The 25732-nt window shown below is 43.1% G+C and overlaps 1 protein-coding gene across 1 annotated transcript in view; it reads left to right on the top strand.

The window, feature by feature from the left end:
* LOC120027648 (receptor-type tyrosine-protein phosphatase N2-like) overlaps window positions 1-25732 on the top strand; it is a 184960-nt gene that overhangs the window by 17124 nt on the left and 142104 nt on the right. The window contains exon 6 of the mRNA XM_038972642.1: window positions 2342-2421. Coding sequence (XP_038828570.1) covers window positions 2342-2421 — 80 coding nt within the window. The remainder of the gene's footprint in view (window positions 1-2341; window positions 2422-25732) is intronic.

Below are 25732 nucleotides of genomic sequence, written 5' to 3'. Positions count from 1 at the left end.
CAGACAAAGAGCTGTGAATGGATCAGCGGTTCACCAATCAGGGCCTTAATAAACAAGACATGATCTGTAATCATTTTTTGGGGGGGGGGCACAAATGGTTTTGCAACATTCCCATGAAATGTCTGTAGATGTCTCTAGAACATGAAGAACTTATGTTCTGAGAACATAGCAGCCATGTTCTGTGGTGGGACGTTGACGGAATGTTCTCCTCACCCACCGAAAACTGGTACACGAATGCTTTTGCTACATTCTCAAGAAACATGTCTAGAACAACCACATTCTGGGTATGATCTATTTTACATTAAGGGCATGGTCTCTTGGAAATATTCCTTGTACGTTACGGGAACATTCCTGTGAAGACTTTAGTTGGTGACCTAATGACACTTTTAAGGGAACATTCTCTAAAGTTGTGGGAACCTTTGTTCTTATTTGGGTTGTCCATCAGACAAGTAGGACAGATTTTTTACATGTCATAAAGCTCAGTCACTTGTTCAAAAATAAAAAATGCCAAAACGGTGACAGAAAGTTGTGTTGTATCATGCAAGGAACCACTTCACAAAATAAAATGTATTATTATGACTGATATTGACAATGGAAGGCTGCTGGTCTCTGATCCCAAGTATTATATATCCTGCAGTTGTGGCCATTCGGACAATTTAAATCTATAATCTGCTTGTCCGACAATTTGTTTTACTTGCAAGTGGACAAGCGTTAATGTTGAACCCTGGAAGGCATTAAACGGAAGCATTTTTCTCTTTGACAAAAGCAGGTAACAGTGAGGAAAGTTGCTAATTCAATGCTCATTCAAAGCTATGTCCATGATTGCATCCCAAAAGGCACACTATTCCCTATATAGTGAAGGTGTGCACTATATAGGGATTAGGGTGCTATTTGAGACGCAACCCATGCCTCCGATGGTGGCTGTGACAGATAGTTTTCTCTCAGGCTGGGTTACAGTAGGCTGGCAGTGTGATGATGGATCTCCCCCCAGTTTATACACTGAGGCTGGAAGTAACTAGACTTCCAAGGCCAAACACAACGGGTGAAAAATGACTTAAAATTCATCCCAAATGGCACTCTATTCCCTATGTAGTGCATTACTTTTGAACAGGGCCCATAGGGTTCCGGACAAGAGTAGTGCACTATGTAGGGAACAGGATGCCATCTGGGATGCAGTTTGAATAAAGGTGGTTTATGAGGGTCATATTGGGGAGGCGGGGTGTCACTTCACCTAACGATGCCCCTTCACACCGCACGCTTCCTGCGATTCTGACTTTTCCCCTCAACCACTGCTCTACACTCTTTAAAAAAAGGGCTCTTAAAGGGTTCTTCAGCTGTCCCCATAGGATAACCCTTTTGGGTTTAACTATTTTGAGTTCCATGTAGAACCCTCTGTGGAAAGGAATTTAACTTCTACATGGAACTTAAATGGGTTCTACCTGGAACCAAAAAGGGTTCTTCAAAGGGTATTCCGATGGGGACAGCCGAAGAACCCTTTTATGTTCTTGATAGAAACAAAGGTACTAAGGTAATATATAGGGCAGTAAGGGCTGGGAGAAAAAACTGTATTGTGAATACCGTGATACCTCTTTTTGCGATACTGTTTCGATTCAATGGCTTGTGAATCATAATATTGTAATCAGGCAAAAGGTTTTCTCCCTGGCAAGATGTAAAAGACCTTAGTACCATAGTATTTAAAATGTATTGCAATACAACAACGCCCTGGCTTAGACCTAAGTTTGTCACACCACCATTAAACCCTGCAGAATATATTTTATTTTACCAGTCGCTGTTGGCTTTCTGCCTATTGGTCTCAGAGAAGGATTTTTCTCTGTTGCTGAAGTTGGGGCTATGCTTCTGTAGATATTTCTTTTTTACCGTGACTGTAGGGAGTTTCTTCATCCTGTCCAGTCTGGTTAGTTTCTATTTTGACCATGATTAGCGTAGTTAAACATGTATACTGCATTGGAGAGCGAGGAGTATGTTCAGTTTACTAGCTAGACAGTGGGGACATAGGGTGCAAATAGACGGGTAGCCAGAGGGGCAAAGCGAAGGTTCTCAGCTGCAGTACAGTGCCACACTTTCATGTTTGGTGTTTGGTTCAAATTCAAACAGAAAGATAAAACAACCCCCCTCCACTGGCTGCTATTAAAGATGTGAGATGATTTGAAGCTTGCTGGTAGCTGAAGCTCTCAGGGAGTCACTCTGTCTTTCTCTACGCTCTACTCTACTCTCTAGTCCTCTGTCTCTCAGTCTTTTTCTACCTCGGTCTGTGGTTGAATTGAAGAAAACTGAGTTTGGGGGTGTAGCTAGCGTTTCCTCTTGTGCTTCTATATTTCAGAGTGCTGGGTCCAGCTGTGACCTTCAGGGTGGGCTCCAACCCTCATAATGTCAGCACTGCAGAGCTGGCCCACGTTGCAGGTACGACCACTCTCTCTCATTTACACCAGTCGATATCCTCCCAAATCCACCCACCAATCATTACCTATATCGTGCTCATCGTCATTTATTGGGTTCACCATCGAGGGAAGATACAGTGAAACCTCTGATAGTGTCAAAGCAGAGTTGATTGTTGATTCGTACAAACATTTAGTCATGTTTTGTGTTTCACACAGGATGACAAGCGTTTCCTACTGAGATACATAGGCGGTGGCCCAAATGGCAGCCTATTCCCTATTTAGTGCACTCTCTGGTCAAAAGGAGTGCACTATATAGGGAGTAATATAGGGAGTAGGGTGCCATTTGGGATGTAGAGTGTGACTCTGGATGGGCTTCATCTGCTCTCCTCGCACATCCGCTAGACTGACGGACAGGCTCGGACAAGCTCGCCTTCGTAAAGCCAGGCAGTTTGATGTGGTCTGATAGAAAGGTGTCATGATGAGAGCGGGAAAAAAAGGATTTGTTATTTCACTATGCATCGCTCCCGCACCGCACTACACTACACCGCGCCGCTGGCATTGTCTGAACTTGATCAACAAGGGAGTGTGACGCCCTTGTTTCGGTTGGAAATGACTTTGAGAAGCAGCGAGCAACAGTCCAACAGTCAATAACATTGGGGTTGGAACAACAGCAGTAACAACACTAACACAAACCACATGGAGCCTTTTTAAATTGGCTAAAATGTGCTGTTGTTTCATTCAGTGGAATTTGGCACCACTCTCCTCCTGTTGTATTATTGGGTGGTATATAGTGGTTGGTTTCTGTCCTATCCATTTACGGAGATGCAACAACAACACTAGGAAATAGGAAGAAGGCCCTTGCGGAAAAACCATGTGAAACCATGTGTTTTTGGAACACTTCACATGCAATGATTTTATTACATGAAGTTCCACATGTGGACTTTCAAATGTGATCACATAACCTTTCACATGTGGATTCAAATCTTCACCCATTTCACAGTATTTTTCATATGAGATTTCACAGGTACTGTCCTGCAAAAAAAAAAAAAAAAAACAGCAGTTAGGATCTCCCCAGAATGTCACGCAGTCACAGTGTTTTTCAATTGACATATTTGACACACGTGATTACGTAGTGTGTGTGTACACTAATTATTGTTCAATGTGTTCCTCAGCAGGGATTTGAACTCACAACCTCTTGGTTCCCGGCATTCTGATCTTCCTGCTACACCACCATGTCTGTGTCAATAACTGATTTCACCTGTATCCCTACACTTTGGACTTTAAAGTACATCTCAGCTTTGTTAAAAAAAACTCTCAAGAAAACTATTATATTTATCATGGTGATTCAGGAGTAACATTAAAACATAATAATATGTCTCACCAACATTAGACAACTATACAGAAAACCCTCAAATTGCTGAAATAAGTCAATTAAATCAATGTTGAGAGAATAGTCAGATTAATGGACAACTAAAATAGAAGTGCAGAGATGTATTATGGGTGATAAATGTGTAGAGAAACGCTATAGACTTTTGGTTGGGAGCTCAAATCCCAGGTGGGGTCATATTGAAAAGTCAGTACTAAGTGATCATGTTAAATACAATCATATTCTCATTGATTAAAGATTTGTTACACTATTTTAGCTGAACATCGTACCACTTACTTGAAAACCCCCATGTAATTTTCATTCCCTTACAACAACAAAAAAGTGAAATTTCACATGTGAGGTCAGTTGTTCACCTGTGAAACCATATGTTGTATTAAATTTAGAGTTGGCATGTTAGTACCACCTTTTCACATGTGAGGAGAATAACATTTGACATTTGCACTTTCTAACTCTCACATGTGAACATCTAACTCTCACATGTTGAATTGCAATTGTGAAACACTTGAAATGTTGCATCCCCATGTTGTCACATTTATTTCACATGAGATCATGTTTTCACGTGTAGTTTCATGTTATCACATGTTGCTTATACATGTTGTCACATGGTATCAAATTAACTTCACATAAGATCACGTGTTTTTCTGTAAGGGGGGTGGGTTCGGGGCTTGGGTTGTGTGTGACTTGAAACGTAAAGATGTCTGAAAGATGATGAAAAGGTGTCTGGATTGGTTGGTGTTACATGTGTATCGAAGCTGTGATTGTGCAAGCACCAGAATAACAGTTACTCCCCAATTCTAGTGCTGTAGACCCCTATGGGTACGTCTATCAGTAATCGGTTGAGATGTTTCCGTGTGTGTGTGCGTATGCTTGCATGCTTCCACGCTGGTGCGTGTCTGTCCGTGTCTATGTGGGGTGATTCGACTGTTGATTAGGCATCGTGGAGGGAGAGCTAATGACAGCAGCGAGTTGGGCTGAAATGTCAGACCAAATGTTAAGTCGACATGATCAACATCCTGACCGCTATTGATGAATTATGAATCCAGCCGACCAGAATACCAATGACTGACTGAGAGGTGCATGGTGTAACACATGGGGGATGTGTGAAACTTACTCCTCGGCCTTAGGTGTCCCGCTTGCGTTGCCTCCTTAGCTAGCTTTTGAGGTGGCGCGATCAGCTAAGATGCTTGAGGGAGGGTGGTCACGTGTACTAGCAAGGCAGAGGTCGGATGTTCATGCCAGGTATGGGCCGAATCAGGAGGAAGTGGTACTCACTAAGCGAGCAGCGTGTCTTTTACACTGGCAGGAGGAATACTTATATATCCCCTTAGACAGTCACACTGTTTCAGTTGGGCAATGCATAGTACAGGGATGGGAAACTGCCCCCTCCCCCCCTTTTGTAGGCCCATGGATCCCTTTCCAAAAACGACAACATTTTGCAATAATTGGGAACTCAGTTAGGGTCTAAACTTATTGTTGCGAGTTAAAATAGTAGAATACACAAGGTGCAATTTTAAAATATGGTTGTGCATCAGCAGTTTTTCTCTTATGTCAGTCACAGAAAGTCACTCACTTAGCCCATTTCAGCAAAAGAAATTGTACGTTGGTAAATTAGTTTAGCCAGCTATATGAACTTGTAGTAATCATGGTCAAATTACCGACTGGGGGGCCCTCATTGATTTTGTTAATCACTCTCACTCAGATATCATATAAAAAAAACGCCATTTCTCTCCGACCTATGGCAAAATGTGTAGAATTGCAGCAAACTTTCTTTAAAACTGCAACATTTTCTCTAAATCCCATGGCAAGAATTGCAGGAAATTAACTAAAAAAGATTTTATCTTAGGGCTCCCAAAAGGCTAGGGCCGGCTCTGACTGCATGTGTGAGTATGGATGTGGGTACACAGACCCCAAGTTACTAAAAATACAAACCGGAAATATAACATTTACATAAGTATTCAGACCCTTTACTCAGTACTTTGTTGAAGCACCTTTGGCAGCGATTACAGCCTCGAGTCTTCTTGGGTATGACAGTACAAGCTTGGCACACCTGTATTTGAGGAGTTTCTTCCATTTTCGCTGCAGATCCTCTCAAGCTCTGTTAGGTTGGATGAGGAGCGTTGCTGCACAGCTATTTTCAGGTCTTTCCAGAGATGTTCGATCAGGTTCAAGTCCAGGCTCTGGCTGGGCCACTCAAGGACATTCAGAGACTTGTTCCGAAGCCACTCCTTGCGTTGTCTTGGCTGTGTGCTTAGAGTCGTTGTCCTGTTGGAAACAGTAAAGTGGTCTGAATACTTTCCAAATGCACTGAAATTATATTATTCTGCATTATTATAAATTCTTTTCCAGAATGTTGTATACTTATAATGCTCATACTGTAGTACTTCAGAAGTTAAATGAAGATGCTCTGGGTTGAATGTGAAACACAAACTGACAGCCAAATCCATCGGCCTCCTGGGTAATGCTGGGTTACCTTTGACTTCTGTGTGACTGCATGAACAACATGGCCGCATGATGAACTTGTCACTCGCACGCACGCAAGCAAGCACATACGTATGCATACACACACACACACATCAAACCCTTGGCCTCATTGTGTGTTGACCATTGACTGTGAAGTGTTTCTTTAGTTTAGCTCTATACTGAGTTTTCTTTTTTAAGCATTCTGTTGTCAACTGACAACGTCACAAAAAGTATGCGTGCTTATTAATTTGGCCAGAAGGCTTGCGTTATGGTTCTGAATGGTCAGATAGCTAGCACTAGCTGCCATGTGGGGAATCGTAGGTGGCTTGTTTCAGCTGGTTATATCATGTTATTGATACCATGTCTTGTTTTGAGGTGTTTTGACTGATGTCAAAATTCGCTAGCTAGCTAACCAACAACTGTAACGATGAATTTGAGAGACAAGTGCTCATTGTGCAAATTCATTTGTTTTCAATGAACATTTGGAGACAAAATATAGTTTGTCAACAGTCTAAGCCAACACTATCTGTTTTGCTGAGTAGTTGTGCACCTGTCCGTTTTGTTGCTAAACAACCAACCATCTATAGAAACCCCTTTTTAGTGGAGAGAATCAGAAGAGAGCAAGATCACATTGATTGGGAGAATAGACCTGTGTCAAAGATAGCTCCATTTAAATGCATACATTTTTTCCATGTCTTTGTGAAGGTCTTAAACTTGCAACTTTAAATACATTTCTTCATCTTTACATGTTATGACATACATTTACATTATACATTTACATTGAATAACGTTTATTTATTACATTATACATCTTTGTGAGTGAGGTGTTTTGATATCTTTCTACTAAATCAGTTTAAAATCAGAGTAGATAGCCAGAGCATATATTTATCAGCTAGTATGTCTATCAACAGTTGTTGCAGTGACATTCTATTGAAATTGATACTTGCATAGTGGAGTCTTTTGTTAAGACATGTAGCTAGCTAGATAGCGAGCTACATGACGTTACTACACTGCATGAATCTGCAGATAGCTAATCAACCACGTTCAATGTTAGCTAGCTAACATTAGGCTATAACCAGTCAAGCAAATGGCTCTGAGATACGAATAACAATTTCATACACGTAATGTTAGCTAGCGAGCCAGCCAGCTAACGTTCGCTAGCTAACAGTACACTTTAACTTGAAATGAAACCACTTTCTGTCGAAATTAGAAATGTGTAATATCTGAAAATGTAGCTAGCTAGACTATCTTACCCGTATACATAATGGATGGACGCGTCTCCTATTGTTTGCCATGGTTGCCCTTAGTTTGAAGATGTAATACGGAGACAGGTGTTTTCTCCAGCTCCGTAGCTATCATACTCGAATTCCACTGATTTCAAAACTCGATCCTCCAGAAAGTGGAGAGCATACACGTAACATTAGCTAGCTAACAGTACACTTTAATTTGACATTAGGCTTCTGCACTTTTACTACGCGATACATAAAAAAAGCAGCGTCAGACAGGATTACCTACACATACTGACCAGCTCAAATAGACAGAAGTGTGATATATGGCAGACCAATCTAAACTAATCTCTTGGCATGTCCAGCCCACTCATTATCTCGGCCAATCATGACTAGCGGGAAGGTTGACGGCTTTTTCTGTGGCTTAACCAACTAGGTTCGTAATTTAAGTTTATTCGTATTTACAAATGGCATACAAGTCTGTTAAGGCACATGAAAGTTCACATGTTTGAGAAGGCATTTCTGCCAAAAAACGCATTTTGATCTAAAAAAAATGTACGTTCAAACGGCTCTCATGTGAAGTAGTGACCCTAGTTTCCTGAAACGGGTCACATATGTAATTGAAAAGCCATCTTATAGGGAGAGAAAGGTCCCATTGAAAATCCTTCTTATCGGGGTAGAGATCCCATTGAAAGCAAAGTGTGCATCCCAAATGGAACCCTATTCCCTATATAGTGCACTACTTTTAACCAGAGCCCAGTATAAAGAGGAGGAGATTTGCTACCTCAATGAAAGTATTGCCTTCTTTTGGCTATGGGTTCTTACTGGTAGAATAAGGAGTGAAAAGCATGATGGGAGGTTTCACTGTATTAGTGAAGGTAAGAGCTACTAGGAGCTCTTGTGTTCTGCTCAACTGGAAAACTGGTGGACAAAGACCCGTGCTCACTAATCCCCGCATGGCTAGAAAACAAAAGATAAGGCGGCTGCTTTATCAAAACTACTAGGCTATTGTGTGTGTGTGCGTGTGTGTGTGTGTGCGTGCGGGAAATGATTTATTCAAGTTTTGATGAAGTGCCGACCAAGCTGTAAAAAACAATGTTGCAATGTGTCATTAAAGACACTTTCTTTTTGCTCCTTTATTCGCTCATGCTCGCTCTCTCTCTCTCTCCTTATTCTCTCTCTCTGATCGAATGAGGTTCTGAATGTGGTGAAAAGCCGTATACTTCAGACTGCTCTGCAAACATGTAAATCACGTTCACTTGGGAAATTGGTTCTGTCAAAATTGGTTACGCTCACTGCTAACCAACGTTTCTTTAGCCACGGGAAATGTAATACCCCTCATTTTCCCCTCCTTTTTTGTTTCTTCTGTGTACAGTAACTGGATAGGTGGAAACATGCATGTTTTGTTTTTGTTTCCTTAGAGCAATTACTGTATGTGAACCAAGATCATGCATACAGTGTTAAACACATTTACATGCATTTGTGAAACGTCTGAAAAATAAAATGTTGTCTGTTTTTTAAGCAATTTGCGTTATCTTCCATTAATTTCAGCATATCATTGGATATGCAATTGATGATGCTTAATTTTTGTTGTTGTTGCTTACACAGCATTCTATTGGCAAATCTTGTCAATGACATCATGTATAAGTATGGCACACTATTATATTCTATTACGTCTACCAAGTATGTGTTTCTCTTCCAACCACTAACATATCACACTAATTGCATTCGCCCCTGTCACGTTCCTGACCTGTTTTCTGTTGTTTTGTATGTGTTTAGTTGGTCAGGACGTGAGCTGGGTGGGAATTCTATGTAGTGTGTCTAGTTTGTCTGTTTCTATGTCAGCCTAGTGTGGGTTCTCAATCAGAGACAGATGGTAGTCGTTGTCTCTGATTGAGACTCATATATAGGAGGCTTGTTTTGTGTTGGGATTTTGTGGGTGTTTGTTACCTGTCTCTGTGTTTGTGTTCTGCACCAGATAGGTCTGTATCGGTTTTGCACATTTGTTATTTTGTATGTTGTTTGTAGTGTTTCACTTGTTCTTGTATTAAACATGTTGAACACTAGCCGCGCTGCACTTTGGTCCTCTCCTTCACCTATGGAAGAAAGCCGTTACAGAAACACCCACCAAACCCGGACCAAGCAGCGTGGCAACGGGCAGCAGCAGCAGCGGTACAAGGAGGAATGGACATGGGAGGAGATTCTGGACGGAGAAGGACCCTGGGCAGAGCCAGAGGAGTGTCGCCGTCCCAAAGCGGAGCTGGATGCATCAAAAGCGGAGAGGCGGCATTATGAGGCGCTTGCAAGGCAGAGTGGCTGGAAACCCGAGAGGCTCACCCAAAAATGTCTTGGGGGGGGGGGCTAAAGGGGAGTGTGGCGAAGCCAGGTTGGATACCTGAGCCAACTCCCCGGGCTTACCGTGGAGTGAGAGGGCGTCGTACTGGTCAGACACCGTGTTATGCGGTAAAGCGCACGGTGTCCCCAGTACGCGTGCTTAGCCCAGTGCGGGCTATTCCACCTTGCCGCACTGGGAGGGCTAGGTTGGGCATCGAGCTGGATGTCATGAAGCCGGCCCAACGTATCTGGCCTCCAGTACGTCTCCTCGGGCCGGCGTACATGGCACCAGCCTTACAGGTGGTGTCCCCGGTTCGCCTGCATAGCCCAGTGCGGGTTGTTCCACCTCGCCGCACTGGCAGGGCTACGGGGACCATTCAACCTGGTAAGGTTGGAGAGGCTCGGTGCTCAAGAGCGCGTGTCCTCCTTCACGGTCCGGTATATCCGGCGCCACCTTCCCGCCCCAGACCAGTACCACCAGTGCCTACACCACGCACCAGGCTTCCAGTGCATCTCCAGAGCCCTGTTCCTCCTCCCCGCACTCGCCCTGAGGTGCGTGCCCTCAGCCCGGTACCTCCAGTTCCGGCACCACGCATCAGGCCTATAGTGCGTCTCAGCCGGCCAGAGTCTGCCGTCTGCCCAGCGGTGCCTGAACTGCCCGTCTGCCCAGCGGCGCCTGAACTGCCCGTCTGCCCAGCGGCGCCTGAACTGTCCGTCTGCCCAACGCCGTCTGAACTGTCCGTCTGCCCAGCGCCGTCTGAGCCATCCGTCTGCCCAGCGCCGTCTGAGCCATCCGTCTGCCCAGCGCCGTCTGAGCCATCCGTCTGCCCAGCGCCGTCTGAGCCATCCGTCTGCCCAGCGCCATCTGAGCCATCCGTCTGCCCAGCGCCATCTGAGCCATCCGTCTGCCCAGCGCCGTCTGAGCCATCCGTCTGCCCAGCGCCATCTGAGTCTTCCGTCTGCCACGAGCCATTAGAGCCGCCCGTCTGCCACGAGCCATTAGAGCCGCCCGTCTGTCCCGAGCCATTAGAGCCGTCCGTCAGTCAGGAGCTGCCAGAGACGCCAGCCAGTCAGGAGCTGCCAGAGACGCCAGCCAGTCAGGAGCTGCCAGAGACGCCAGCCAGTCAGGAGCTGCCAGAGACGCCAGCCAGTCAGGAGCTGCCAGAGACGCCAGCCAGTCAGGAGCTGCCAGAGACGCCAGCCAGTCAGGAGCTGCCAGAGACGCCAGCCAGTCAGGAGCTGCCAGAGACGCCAGCCAGTCAGGAGCTGCCAGAGCTGCCCTACAGTCATGAGCTGCCCTACAGTCATGAGCTGCCCTACAGTCATGAGCTGCCCTCCAGTCATGAGCTGCCCTCCAGTCATGAGCTGCCCTCCAGTCATGAGCTGCCCTTCAGTCATGAGCTGCCCTTCAGTCATGAGCTGCCCTTCAGTCATGAGCTGCCCTCCAGTCATGAGCTGCCCTTCAGTCATGAGCTGCCCTTCAGTCATGAGCTGCCCTCCAGTCATGAGCTGCCCTCCAGTCATGAGCTGCCCTCCAGTCATGAGCTGCCCTCCAGTCATGAGCTGCCCTCCAGTCATGAGCTGCCCTCCAGTCATGAGCTGCCCTCCAGTCATGAGCTGCCCTCCAGTCATGAGCTGCCACTCAGTCCGGAGCTGCCACTCAGTCCGGAGCTGCCACTCAGTCCGGAGCTGCCACTAGTCCGGAGTTGTCCCTCTGGCCTGAGCTACCTCTCTGTCCTGGGCTACCTCTCTGTCCTGAGCTACCTCTTTGTCCTGAACTACCTCTTTGTCCTGAACTACCTCTCTGTCCTGAGTTGTCTCCTCTATTGTAGAGGGGAGTTGGTGAAGGTTCCTGGACCATGGTCGGGGGCGAGGGTCGCCACTCAAGGGACGCTAAGGAGGTGGACAAAGACAATGGTGGAGTGGTGCCCTCGTCCACCGCCGGAGCCGCCACCGCGGACAGATGCCCACCCAGACCCTCCCCTTGAGTTTTAGGGGTGCGCCCGGAGTTCGCACCTTGAGGGGGGGGTTCTGTCACGTTCCTGACCTGTTTTCTGTTGTTTTGTATGTGTTTAGTTGGTCAGGACGTGAGCTGGGTGGGAATTCTATGTAGTGTGTCTAGTTTGTCTGTTTCTATGTCAGCCTAGTGTGGGTTCTCAATCAGAGACAGATGGTAGTCGTTGTCTCTGATTGAGACTCATATATAGGAGGCTTGTTTTGTGTTGGGATTTTGTTGGTGTTTGTTAGCTGTCTCTGTGTTTGTGTTCTGCACCAGATAGGTCTGTATCGGTTTTGCACATTTGTTATTTTGTATGTTGTTTGTAGTGTTTCACTTGTTCTTGTATTAAACATGTTGAACACTAGCCGCGCTGCACTTTGGTCCTCTCCTTCACCTATGGAAGAAAGCCGTTACAGCCCCCCTATGAAGCTCAGACAGTGATCGGGACGCACTGTCCACACTCTGTGGTCAAGGATGGGTGGCTGTGTGGAGGATGTGTAGGCTGGTGGGCTGGGGGTGAGGCACACCTTTGTTTGGACTGTCATGGCTGGTCGACCCCAGGGGCCCAGCAGGGTGCCCCGGGCTCCAGGCCGTGAGAACCACAGCCCTGGTCAATGAGCTGTGATCCTCTGGACTGACAGGGGCCAGCAGCCGGGGCCATCTGGAGCTGATCTGGAGAGGGGGAGGGAGAGAGGGAGAGCGATGCAGTCAGGGGGAGAGAGACAATAGGCAGAGATCTAATTCATATATAAATAATTTAGATACAATTTGAATGTAGAGAGACTGAGACACTGCGTTCCCCTCAGTCAGGGAAAGATATCCACACACACATATATTTATAACAGCCACGCTATAGAATGCTGGTCTCTGTCTTCCCTCCAGCCGAGCAGATTAGCATAGATCACCAACGGAGAATATCGGTGTTTTATATCTATGGGTTTCATAGAACGCTGATTTCCCTCTTCTCTCCACGCAGAGCTGACCTTCAGTCCAACAAACACTTGTCAAAATGCCAAACATAATTGCCTAGGCTCTTCACACAAAGTAATGGGATTTATCTCCCGCTCACCCAGACACTAACAGTAACGGCTGGAGAAATGGATGTGTGTGTGTGTCTTTGTGTCTATGTGTTCATGTTTTAACATCTGTATCAATGAGCACAGAGGTTAGAGATCACTTTTATCTCTCTCTCTCTCTGTCTCTCTCTCTCTGTGTGTGTGTGTGTGCGTGTGCGTGTGCGTGCGTGTGTGCGCGTGTGTGATCTTTGTCTGCTCTCTCTGGTTGAGTGGCTTCAGTGTGGTGATCAAAATCTTCCTGGCTCTCATCTCCGTCAGTACCCCTGGCAGCGTGTGTGTGTTTGTGTGTCTGTTCTCTCTACCGTGGTACCGTCACCTGTCAGTCCAGGCAGCACTCAAAGGCCTTCTCGCATCACCTCTTCCGGGAGACACACACACACTCACACACGCACACAATGCAACACACTGTTGACGGTTACTCGATATGACACATATCACCTCTCCATTTCCCATTTATACATTGTGATCGTTGCAATATCCATCTCATCTATGTTTACGGTCATGGGAATGAGTGACAATAATTTTTGTGTATGGGGCGCATGCGCACGTTCCAATAGCTGCAGGCTAAGAGAAACTTCAGCTACGAGCATTGATCTCCCATATCAGGGGATTAGGTCTACTCTCACTTGTAAGTTCACCGTGCTAACCCTCACTCCAGCACACTAACATGACTACATCCTGTAGTCTCGCAGGGATCACTGTCAGACTATAATATACTCACATACTCTATTAAAGCACCAACTGTAAAGGCTGTCAGTTTATAAGCTGTCTAATTTTTGTGAGTGGTCAGTTCACTCTCCCTGGTATCCAGACTGAACTGAGAATCTATCCCTTTGCCTAGAGACTGCAGAGTATGCCCTGTAAACCCTTTCCTGTTGTTTTTACGGTAATTTACAGGAAGCCAGTTGCCTGTAAGTTACCATAAAAAAGGTACAGTGTGTTACCGTACCATATTTTGCAGTATCCAATACTGTTACTGTGATATTTTTTTCCATTGTTTTTATGATTACTGTAATTACTGTAAAACAACAGTACAGTGCATTACTGTAATGCTATTAGGGTAACTGTAATGAATGAATGAATTAAATTCTTTGGGGGAGATAGGGGTGTATTTGACAGTATTTAGATGGGATTGGTGCAAACAGCTTGGCAGCTAGGTAATGTATTTCCATATTACGGCATATGCCAGAATGCCAGTTTGGAAGCCTTTGTTAAGTCCTCCAGAAGTGCATGTGATATAAATGACCACATTTTGGTATTATATATCACTTGCACTTCTAGATGCCATAACAAAGGCTTCCTAACAGTTACTACAGCAAAAAAACTGACCAAAGGACATGGTAAATCCTACTCAACCATTAAACGTTTAAAGTAAATGTCCAGTGTTTCCAGATTTCTATGAAATATGACCGAAAATTATTTACAATAGGAGTGAAATAGTTTTCCTTCCACCCAAAGAATTATGTTAAAAAGCAGCTTTTCTGTGTTGGATGGGCGTTCACCAACAACAAATTAGTGTGGGCAGTTTGAGTTTGAGGAAGGGTTTGTTAGTGTTTTTCCCCAATTTATGCTTTGGCCACAAATATGAATATAGGATGAGTCAACAATATTATTTGGATATGAATTAAGAGCAACTGGACCTTTTAAATAGTGATGTAACGTTGCCCGGAGCTCCGAGGCATGAGTCGAAATCGCTAAGCAGTGTTCTGATGCCTGTATCACTTTATCAGAAGCACGAGATCAATGACATCAGAAGCTTCGTTACCACCTCATTGGTTTGGTATTGGTAGAAGACAAAAAGGCTACAATGCGCATGCAGTATGGGGTGTGGGACGTCATCTATAGTAATTTGGCTGCTCTGAATTATTTTGAGCAGCAGGTGCCACTAGTGTACACTGTGTTGATCAAAGCCTCGAGTAATGAATCTACAATATTTTCAACACAATCAGCTAGAAAACCTCAATGCTTCAGGAAGCTTTGTTTGAACATCACTAATTTTTAAAGCAAGATTTTCAATGGAGAGTTACTTTAACTTCTTGCGAATATAGGGGGTGCTGTTTCGCATTAGCATAATTTGCACTACAGATTAAACGGCTTCCTACTCAATTCTTGCTCGTACAATATGCATATTATTATTATTATTGGATAGAAAACAGTCTCTAGTTTCTATAGCCGTTGGAATTTTGTCTCTGAGTGAAACAGAACTCAATCTACAGCACTTTTCATGATAGGGAGTCAGATTTCAAACATTTTGGCCACTGATCTGGAGTCAGTTTAAAGGTCCGTGTAAATGCTATGAAGAAACAGACACTTCTTACGTCTTCCCCTGGATGTCAGTGCGTGATGACGCTTTGAATGGAGTCGATTGCGCAATCAGGGGCTGTATAAAAGGCCAAAGACCGGAAGTAGCTTCCCTTTGCTGCCTGCGCCTTGCGCGTGAAGGACATCGGACTCGCCTCCTTCCAAGTTTTAGTTTAGCCAGTAATATTTCTCCGGTCATGTTTTTACTCGTTAGAGGTGTTAAAAACATCATAAGGTAGTTAATTTAAACCGTTTTATAGCAATTTATATCCGTTTAGTGCGATTTTGAGGCATTTATTTCTGAGACACTTTGAACCGCTGGGGACGTTTCCAGTTCATGCCGAACGTTAGTGGGCATTTCCACATGGCAAGAGGACAGCTTTCGACCAAAAGACGATTAGACCCAAGAAAGGATTCTTTGCCCAAGATTCTGATGGAAGAACAGCTCACAGTAAGAACAATTTATGATGATAAATCGTGTTTCTGTCGAAAAATGTTAAACGCTTATGGCGCCATTTTGTTTTGTATAGCTTCGCTTGGCGCAACCTGTATTGAAAAGTAAGGATAATTTAAAAAATGTAAATCAGCGATTGCATTAAGAACTAATTTGTCTTTCGATTCCTGTCAACCCTGTATTTTTTAGTCAAGTATATGATTAGCTTTCAATTAAACTAGATCACTCTGAAAGATGACGTCCGACATTTTGAGGCTTGATTTGCTACTATTTTCATTGTATAACCACGGTTTTTTATGGCTAAATATGCACATTTTCGAACAAACAATATATGTATGTTGTAATATGATGTTACAGGAGTGTCATCGGAAGAATTCTGAGAAGGTTAGTGAAAAAATTAATATATTTTGGCGATGATACGATATCGCTCTCTTTGGCTTGAATTCATGCTGGGGTAACGTTTGCATATGTGGTATGCTAATATAACGATTTATTGTGTTTTCGCCGTAAAACACTTAGAAAATCTGAAATGTTGTCTGAATTCACAAGATCTGTGTCTTTCCATTGCTATGTGCTGTGTATTTTTAAGAAATGTTTTATGATGAGTAAATTGGTAATACAAGTTGCTCTCTGTAGTAATTCTAGTCGCTTTGGTGAGATTTGTGATGGTGGCTGCAATGGCAAACTATGATTTATACCTGAAATATGCACATTTTTCTAACAAAACCTATCCTATACAATAAATATGTTATCAGACTGTCATCTGATGAGGTTTTTTCTTGGTTAGTGGCTATCAATATCTTAGTTTAGCCGAATTGGTGATAGCTACTGATGCAGTAAGAAAATGGTGGAGTAAAAAAATTGTTGTCTTTTGCTAACAGTGGTTAGCTAATAGATTTACATATTGTGTCTTCCCTGTAAAACATTTTACAAATCAGAGATGACGGCTTGAATCACAATATCTGTATCTTTCATTTGGTGTCTTGGACTTGTGATTTCATGAACAATTTTTTTTATGATATCCCTGTAACTTTAGGCTAGGCTATGCTAGTCAGCAATTATGCTGGGGGGGATCCCGGATCCGGGTTTGGTGGTCGGTAGAGGTTTTAAGCCTTGCTGCACTCCAATCTGTCTCCTATACACATTTATTTGACAGTGCAGTGATACCACATATCAGTCAAATTGGTACAGCACTCGTACTAACGGGTGGCTAATTATGTGGGAGTTTCAGTCAGGAAATCTGTTTACCAAGTATTGCCATAAGTTAAAAAAGAGACATGATCGCGTCTCAATGTAATCAAGTTTTGAAATGATTGTTATTTTCAAATACATCTCTTTCTGAGCTTAGTGTGGTAAATGTTCAGTGTACAAATTATTGTAATGGTGTTCTGGAACTCCGACCATATGCTTTGACAAAAAAACGTCCCATGGCTGAATCTAGTTGGCTATCCCTGCTTTAGTCGATGTGCTCTGATTTTGTTGACCTTGTGTGGCATTTTATTTTGAACATTCCAAAATACAGTAAGTGAACTGCTGCTGTATTTTATATACAATATTTTATGGTAATGTCCAAAATACATCAATCATTATGGTAACGTCCAAAATACATCAAATATGAATATGAAAAAAAACATGATGGTTTTAAAGTGTGATTATGTCCCACACTGCACCCTATTCTTTTTACAGTTCACTTCTTTTGACCAGGGCCCATAGGTCTCTGATCGAAAGTAGTGCACTTTTTAGGGAATGGGATGCCATTTGGCATGCAAACTATGACTTTCATTAGTCCAGTGTTAGAACATCATGAATTTGATCCTGAGAAGAGAAGGAGAGGAGAGAAGGCAAGATGAAAATAAGTTGTATGTGTAATGTGTGTTAAATAGTTCCCCCCCCCCCCTCAATCTACACACAATACCCCATAATAAAGTGACATTTTTACAAATTTCTATTAAAAATAAAAAACGGATACATTATTTACATAATTATTCAGACCCTTTGTAATGAGACTAGAAATTGAGCTCAGGTGCATCTTGTTTCCATTGATCACCCTTGAGATGTTTCTACAACTTTGGAGTCCACCTGTGATAAATTGGAGTCCACATGTGGTAAATTAAATTGATTGGACATGATTTGGAAAGGCACCTGTCTATGTAAGGTCCCACAGTTGACAGTGCATGTCAGAACAAAAACCAAGCCATGAGGTTGAAGGAATTGTCCATATAGCTCCGAGACAGGATTGTGTCAAGACACAGATCTGGCAAAGGGTACAAAAACATTTCTGCAGCATTGAAGGGCCTCAAGAACACAGTGGCCTCCATCATTAAATGGAAGATGTTTGGAACCACCAAGACTCTTCCTAGAGCTGGCCGCCTGGCCAAACTGAGCAATTGAGGGAGAAGGGCCTCGATCAGGGAGGTGAGCAAGAACCCATTGGTCACTCTGACAGAGCTGCAGAGTTCCTCTGTGGAGATGGGAGAACCTTCCAGAAGGACAACCATCTCTGCAGCACTCCACCAATCAGGCCTTTATGGTAGAGTGGCCCGACAGAAGCCACTCCTCAGTAAAAGGCACATGGCAGCCCACTTGGCACCAAAGGACTCTCAGACCATAAGAAACAAGATTTTTTGGTCTGATGAAACCAAAATGTAACTATTTGGCCTCAATGCCAAACCTTTACGTCTGGAAGAAACCTGGCACCATCCCTACTGTGAAGCATGGTGGTGGCAGCATCATGCTGTGGGGACATTTTTCAGCGACTGGGAGACTAGTCAGGATCGAGGGAACGATGAATGGAGCAAAGTACAGAGAGGTCCTTGATGAAAACCTGCTCCAAAGCGCTCAGGAACTCAGACTGGGGTGAAGGTTCACCTTCCAATAGGACAACGACCCTAAGCACACAGCCAATACGATGTAAGAGTGGCTTTGGGACAAGAGTGGCTTCCCAGACTTGAACCCGATCTAACTTCTCTGGAGAGACCTGAAAGTAGCTGACAGAGTTTGAGAGGATCTGGAATGGGAGAAACTCCCCAAATACAGGTATGCCAAGCTTGTAGCGTCATACCCAAGAAGACTCAAGGCTGTAATCGCTGCCCAAGGTGCTTCAACCAAGTACTGAGTTAAGAGTCTGAATACTTATGTAAATGTTATATTTCATTATTATTTTTGTTATACATTTGCAAAAGAAAAAGTGCTTTGTCGTTATGGGGTATTGTGTGTAGATTGATGAGGGTAAAAAACAAACAATTTAATCATTTTTAGAATAAGGCTGTATCGTAACAAAATGTGGAAAAAGTCAAGGTGTCTGAATACTTTCCGAATGCACTGTTACTGCTTCTCAGAGGTGTGACAATGGGGGTTGGAGAGATAATACAGAGAATGCTGAATTCCTAAGACAATACAGAGGACAATCTTGCATACAGTTGACAAGAAGAGTCCTTTCGTGGGCTGCCCTACACAACCTCGTGATTGTTCCCCAGTATTATCCTACTAGTACTACAGCGGTGTGTGTGTCGTTCGGTAAACATGTTTATTGTGTCAACAGCTCTGTGATCGGCAAAGTTGAAGACAGTAACAGACGCCTGTCAACAGCCGGCCTGAGCTCTAGTGTATTAGAAGATCTCGCTGTAGACAGGGATTAGTGTCTCTGGCATTGTTTGTTTGCTAATTCCATCTCCAAGGTATTTGTGGAAAACAGGCATGAATAATTTAACGTGGTTTCGAAGTGGACGAAAGGAAACAATCAGGGAGCATGGGAGATTAATGAAAGTGAAAAATGAAAAGCCAATTGTAAAAAGCTCAAACTTTTCCAACACCAAGGGAGAACCATTGGTAAACGGAAATTGAAGACGTATTATGAATTGAAAGCATTTAAACAAGGAGAAATGAATCGAAAGTGGTAGGCGGGTCAAAGCATGTTGTTTTGGAATTAAGATAACGGTATCCGCACAAACCACTGCTGCGCCGCATATCCCAATTGAATGAATGTATTGTTTGGTTTTGATAAATAGGTGACGTTTTAAACACCAAACATCTCGCCAAACAGCCATAAGGTCGTGAATACATTTGCAATGCCAAGTGAGTGTCAGACTGTATCTTGTTTATGTTCAGACTCATATTGATACCAGTGTAACATATGCACTCAACATATTTATCCATGCTTTTAGATCCTCCAGAGCTCTGGGCCCCTGTGAGCGTTATCCTGGAGCTTTCCAGACCAAGCACACAATCATGTGACAGGATGGTCCTCTTACATCACAAAGAACAGTAGTCATTCGCACTTTGTTTGTGTATGGACCACTGTTTGCCCTTTGTGCTTGTTTGTGGAGCCGGAAACAAAGACTTGTGGTCACAGTTTTAACATGAGTTATTGATGAAATGCCGTAATTCAAATACATGTAAACATGACGACACCACAAAGTTATCTACCTAGCTATAAGGGTTTGGAATGGAAACTGAGCCTTCGGAATTATACCACTATACTAAGTATATAAAACATTAGGAACACCTGCTCTTTCCATGACATAGACTGACCAGGTGAATCCAGGTGAAAGCTATGATCCCTTATTGATGTCACTTGTTAAATCCACTTCAATCAGTGTAGACGAAGAGCAGAAGACTGGATTTTTAAGCCTTGAGACATGGATTGTCTATGTGTATGGGTGAATGGGCAAAACAAAATATTAAAGTGTTTTTGAAAGGGTGTGTGTGGGGTTGTGAAAGGGTTGTAGGTGCCATGGTGCACCAGTTTGAGTGTGTCAACAACTGCAACGCTGCTGAGTTTTTCACGTTTCCTATGTGTATAAAGAATGGTCCACCACCCAAAGGACATCCAGCCAACTTGACACAACTGTGGGAAGCATTGGAGTCAACACTGGCCAGCATCTCTGTGGAACACTTTCGACACCTTGTAGAGTCCATGCCCAACGGATTTGGCTGTTTTGAGGGCAAAAGGCAGTGCAACTCTATGTTAGGAAGGTGTTCCTAATGTTTTGTACACTGTGTACATTAAAGGAGAAGTTTAAGGGATTCCATAAATTTAGTTTTTTAGTTCAGTGGTGTGTGTGCTAGTTCAGTGGTGTGTGTGCTCTCCCCCTTTTTCTTCCATGGATTGCAGAACTGAGACAGCTGTGACTCGTGACTTGCTGGAGACAGGCCTCGCTCTGCTCCGTTGTCAGTGAATTAAGGATTCACAAATCCGCGAACTGTGGACAAATTCATTGTTTTATTGAATGTATACGGCCGATTTAGCTATTTTTGTCAAAAGAACAATCGTTTTTTTGAATCAGGAAATGTGTACTTTTCCACCTAAAACATTTGCAATTATTTTATATCATAATTTTATATAGCCGACCTCCACAGCAGCAGAGATGGGTAACAACTGTGCATGTGTAACCTCGTGGGGGAAACCCTGCACACGATATGTCCTTAAATGGAGCTTGTTGTCACAGTTGTATTTGGTGGGAGAAAGAGCTTTTGATAGAGTTAGGTCTATCGGAGGTAAAGTTAATAATTACGCACAGTGGAAAAAGAAATAGTAACAAGAGCAGGCTCGTGTTTGGTTCCTGGCTGCGCTTTATACAGGACATCAATGGAAGAAGGCACCAAATTCTACCGTTTTCTGGTATAAGATACATATAGATGCAGAAGATGGTTAGTAGCAATTAGAAATAGTAAATACAATGTAAAAACTCCTGCAGCCAACCTTGTGTGTAGCAAGCAATTCAGCAACGATGCATATGAACGAGATATGCAATCTGAAATTATGGGGACAGGAAACCAAAGGATACTGAAAGATTCAGCTGTTGCTATTGTATTTCCATGGGCTGGCAATTCTTCTGCCATTATGGTGCTGTACATTTACAGGGAAAAGTTGTCCTGTGTAGTGCACTAAATAGGGAATAGTGTGCCAATTTGAGAATGAGGAGATACCTTTCTCAGTGTGTGTTTGCCCCAGGTCATCTCAGACAGTGCTCGTAGGGGATCAGTTTACAAGGAACAGCATCGATCCCGTTCAACCACACTGTGAACGCCAGTAGAGCCGCAGCCCAACTTGTTCTGCTGCTAGAAATGTCACAGTTTAGACAGGCAGAACCTTTCTCTGTCCTGCCCTCTTTTCCCCCGTGTCTTCTCCTCCCTTTGTCCTCCATCTTACCCTCTTCTACTTCCTCCCCTGCTATATATCTACCTTCTGCTTTTTTCCCCACCACAAGATGAGGTCTGAAATGACCAAGTCCATGATGATGATAGAAACAAGACAGAACTTTAACCAATCAGCTGTGTGCAAGATTTTCAACATGTTTGCATGAGAAGACTCCAATCCCCATATTGCAACGTGTTTTGCCCTTGCTTGTGTCATAAACATTTGTGCATGTGTTTCCCTGTATAGGCTGCATGTGTTCATTTCAATTATTGTTAAAGACCATCATGGTTCCGAAGCCTGGGAATCTGGTAATGCACACGAGCAGGGGCAAACAACCAAATTGAGTTCTCAACTATCAATAGTGTGTTATCAGCCACAGAGTTTGTCTACACAGAACAAAGGGAGATGTCAATATGGGTTCAGCCTTGACAGTTGTGTGGGGTTTTGCCTTATTAATGAAGGCGCCAGCCAGTGTAAAGTGTCCCCTGAAAGCGGTGGCAGGCAGGCAGTCAGTCATTCTGCTTTGGCAGTGTTTTTTTGTGAGCTACAAGTGGAGAAAAACAAAGACAGCCAGTCACCTTCAAAGCAGCTGGATGACATTTAGGGCTTTCTATCTCCAAAGACCTATTTGCTTTTGTAGTTCCACTTCTTTCGAAAGGATCAGAGCTGGCTGAAATCACAGCTTCAGACATTGGTAGTAATTTCACAACATGTTTAGTAAAATAAATATGCCATGTATAGTCTGTGTGGTTGTTATTTCTGAGAATTCAAACGCATGATATTTTCAGCTTTAGTTTGTCACGGTATTCAAATATTAAAGTATGAACTTTTAAATTATATTTTTTGTGTTCTGGCATTAAACAAAAAACATTTAGGCAAGGTAATTTCTATTAGTGTAGGATGACTCATTAGGAGGTACACTACATACAGCAAAGTTTAAATCTATTATAACATGTGTTTTCACCACACTGGCTTTGTGTTCTAACCTTTTACTGCAGTGGGCTAAATCAGGGTCACACAGTGTTTCTTGGTAGTCTTAAACAAATCTACTTTGAAACAAAAGTATACACCTCACTCATATGGTTATGGGCTTAAAAACCTGTACCATGTCAGATATAGAGTTGAAATGTATTCAATTTTGAGTTTATAGCCCAATATTATTATGCATCACAGAAGACTCAAATATAACAAACCAGAAGATTTTGTGCATTAAAAAATAAAAATAAAGTTTATTAATGATGAAATTATGAAAATTATTAATGTCATTCCACCCAAGAGGCTAGTAGAGGGCGATTTGGTCATTTAATTGCAGGGACTACGGTGTAGACCTACCTGTCATGAATTTCATCCTACTCACGTCAACTTCATTTAAACTGTTGTCATTATCCAATGGCATCCTTTGAAGCGAAGCTTATATCCTAATAGACACCCCAGTGAGCAGCTCGACAGGGAGCTCTGACGTGTGTGTGTCTGCCTGCATTTGTGACCGTTTGCATACGTGCCTGTGTGCGCGTGTGCAGTGTGTGAGAGAGCCTCATTGACATTCAACAGTTATAAGCACCCTAGTACCCGTGTTGCCTTCCTCTATAATTCATAGGCTTCATGTCTTTGCATTGCACCCTGGCTCAGTTTTCACCCGTTTTATTTTGTTTGTTACTTTCTTACCCACCCTTCCATTATGTTAGATTATAGGCTTCAGCATGCGACCGGATGAGGGTACGGTCGCGGTCAATGTCATGGTCTCCACCTGCTAATTTCCAAGGGTTTGGGTGTGACTGACCTCTATCGCAGGTGTACTCTCAGATAGCAGAATAAAATGTCCCGTTCTGTCTTAGGGTCAGGGCAGGGTCAAGAGATAATCCTGGTTGTGGTGTGTTAGTGTGACGTCTCATAAGTAAGCTACATAATACCGTCCGGCTTTATAGAAGCATGATATCAAACGTATCAGAATATTTGATCTGTTATCCAAAAATACAGTATTGGTATTATTATTGTCTTAAAACAATAAGGGGAAAAAAACGACACTACATTTTCTCAACATCTATAGGTCCTCCTACATGACATGTTTTCCATCACATCAATCCCATCCCAGTTCCCTATCCATCTTCTCTGTGTGTAGGACTGTGTTCTCTCGCGCTCTCTCTAAATTGATATGGCGCCTGCTGTCACTGGTCAGTGGCTCGTATGCGCGGTGCCAGGCGGCTTCAGAGGAAACATCACGTCTTCCAGGGTCCTCTTTCCAAGTGATAACTGGGTCCTATCTGAAGCCGCTCTTAAAGGACGCTCACTTTCAATTGAACTCCAATATTCGCCCAAGATTGACTGAGGGAGACAAGATGGAGAGGAATACATATATATATTCACCAGCCAGTCTTCTGGGGCAGTGACAGTTGTCTAAATACCTACTGTATGGTGGTTTTGCTTCAGGGAGAGGTATTCCAAATCAAATCAAATTGTATTTGTCACATACACATGGTTAGCAGATGTTAATGCGAGTGTAGCGAAATGCTTGTGCTTCTAGTTCCGACAATGCAGTAATAACCAACGAGTAATCTAACCTAACAATTCCACAACTACTACCTTATACACACAAGTGTAAAGGGATAAAGAATATGTACATAAAGATGTATGAATGAGTGATGGTACAGAACGGCATAGGCAAGATGCAGTAGATGGTATCGAGTACAGTATATACATATGAGATGAGTAATGTAGGGTATGTAAACATAAAAGTGCATAGTTTAAAGTGGCTAGTGATACATGTATTACATAAAGATGGCAAGATGCAGTAGATGATATAGAGTACAGTATATACATATACATTATATTAAGTGGCATTGTTTAAAGTGGCTAGTGATACATTTTTGATCAATTTCCATCAATTTCCATGATTAAAGTGAGCTGGAGTTGAGTCAGTATGTTGGCAGCAGCCACTCAATGTTAGTGGTGGCTGTTTAACAGTCTGATGGCCTTGAGATAGAAGCTGTTTTTCAGTCTCTCGGTCCCTGCTTTGATGCACCTGTACACTATTCAGCACTATTATTGTGCAGTAGGCCTATTTTAGTCCCAATTAAGCTATTCAGTTATTGCTGTGATAGTTAGGCACATGGACAAAGTCGGCAAGAAAATTACAGAATAGTGTGCTTTGAGAAAAGACAGACATGAACAAAAATAGAGAATAATGAGTAGTTAACTTTTTCCTTCGATTCTGAGAGCAGGAAGTTGAAATATCCATAACAAGACGTGTGATAATGACAAAGCGCTGTGCTTGAATGTTTATCTAACTATCACACACACTCATGTTTTTAGAGGAAGTCCAATTACGTTTGAGATTGGAGGCTTCTGACCATTACAGCAGTCTCTCTCCCTGTCAACACACACAGGCAGAACCTCCCTCCAGGAGGTGTAGCAGGTGTTACATTAGCACCTGGAAGTGTTAACAGCAAAACGAGTGACTTTTTAGACTCGCAGCTACAGTACCTGGGAAACTGTTTGGCTCTTTCTCTCCAGGGAATTCTCTCTCTCCTTCTCTCTCTCTGTCCGTCTCTCTCCTCCCTTTTACTCTCTTTCATGCTCTCTCACTGAACTTTTTCTCTTTATAACACTGACAGGTGCCTGTCTAAATTCAGGAACTTGCCATTATTATTGTACAGTGGCCAATCCTACTCACAGCTGATGTCAGTCAAAATGTCACACCGCCTCTGCAGCACCTTTCATAACTTTTTATGAATTTTGCGATCTGTGAAAACGGTATACTTTTAAAACCCCTATAAAATCCCCTCAGGTTTTACTGTAATGTTACCTCAGTGCCCTGATTCTTTTTTAACATACCACCAATCCCACTTCACTTTCTGTAAAGTTGTCTATAGCTAATCCAGTATCTTATGCTCTTGTAAGTCAATTTGCATTTTTTGTAGGATTGCAGAATTGGTAACTTTACCAAAATGCCTACATTTT

This window comes from Salvelinus namaycush, chromosome 33 (assembly GCF_016432855.1).
Source record: "Salvelinus namaycush isolate Seneca chromosome 33, SaNama_1.0, whole genome shotgun sequence".
NCBI lineage: Eukaryota > Metazoa > Chordata > Actinopteri > Salmoniformes > Salmonidae > Salvelinus > Salvelinus namaycush.
Note: the sequence above shows the minus strand (reverse complement) of the source record. Positions and strands in the feature narration are given on the sequence as shown.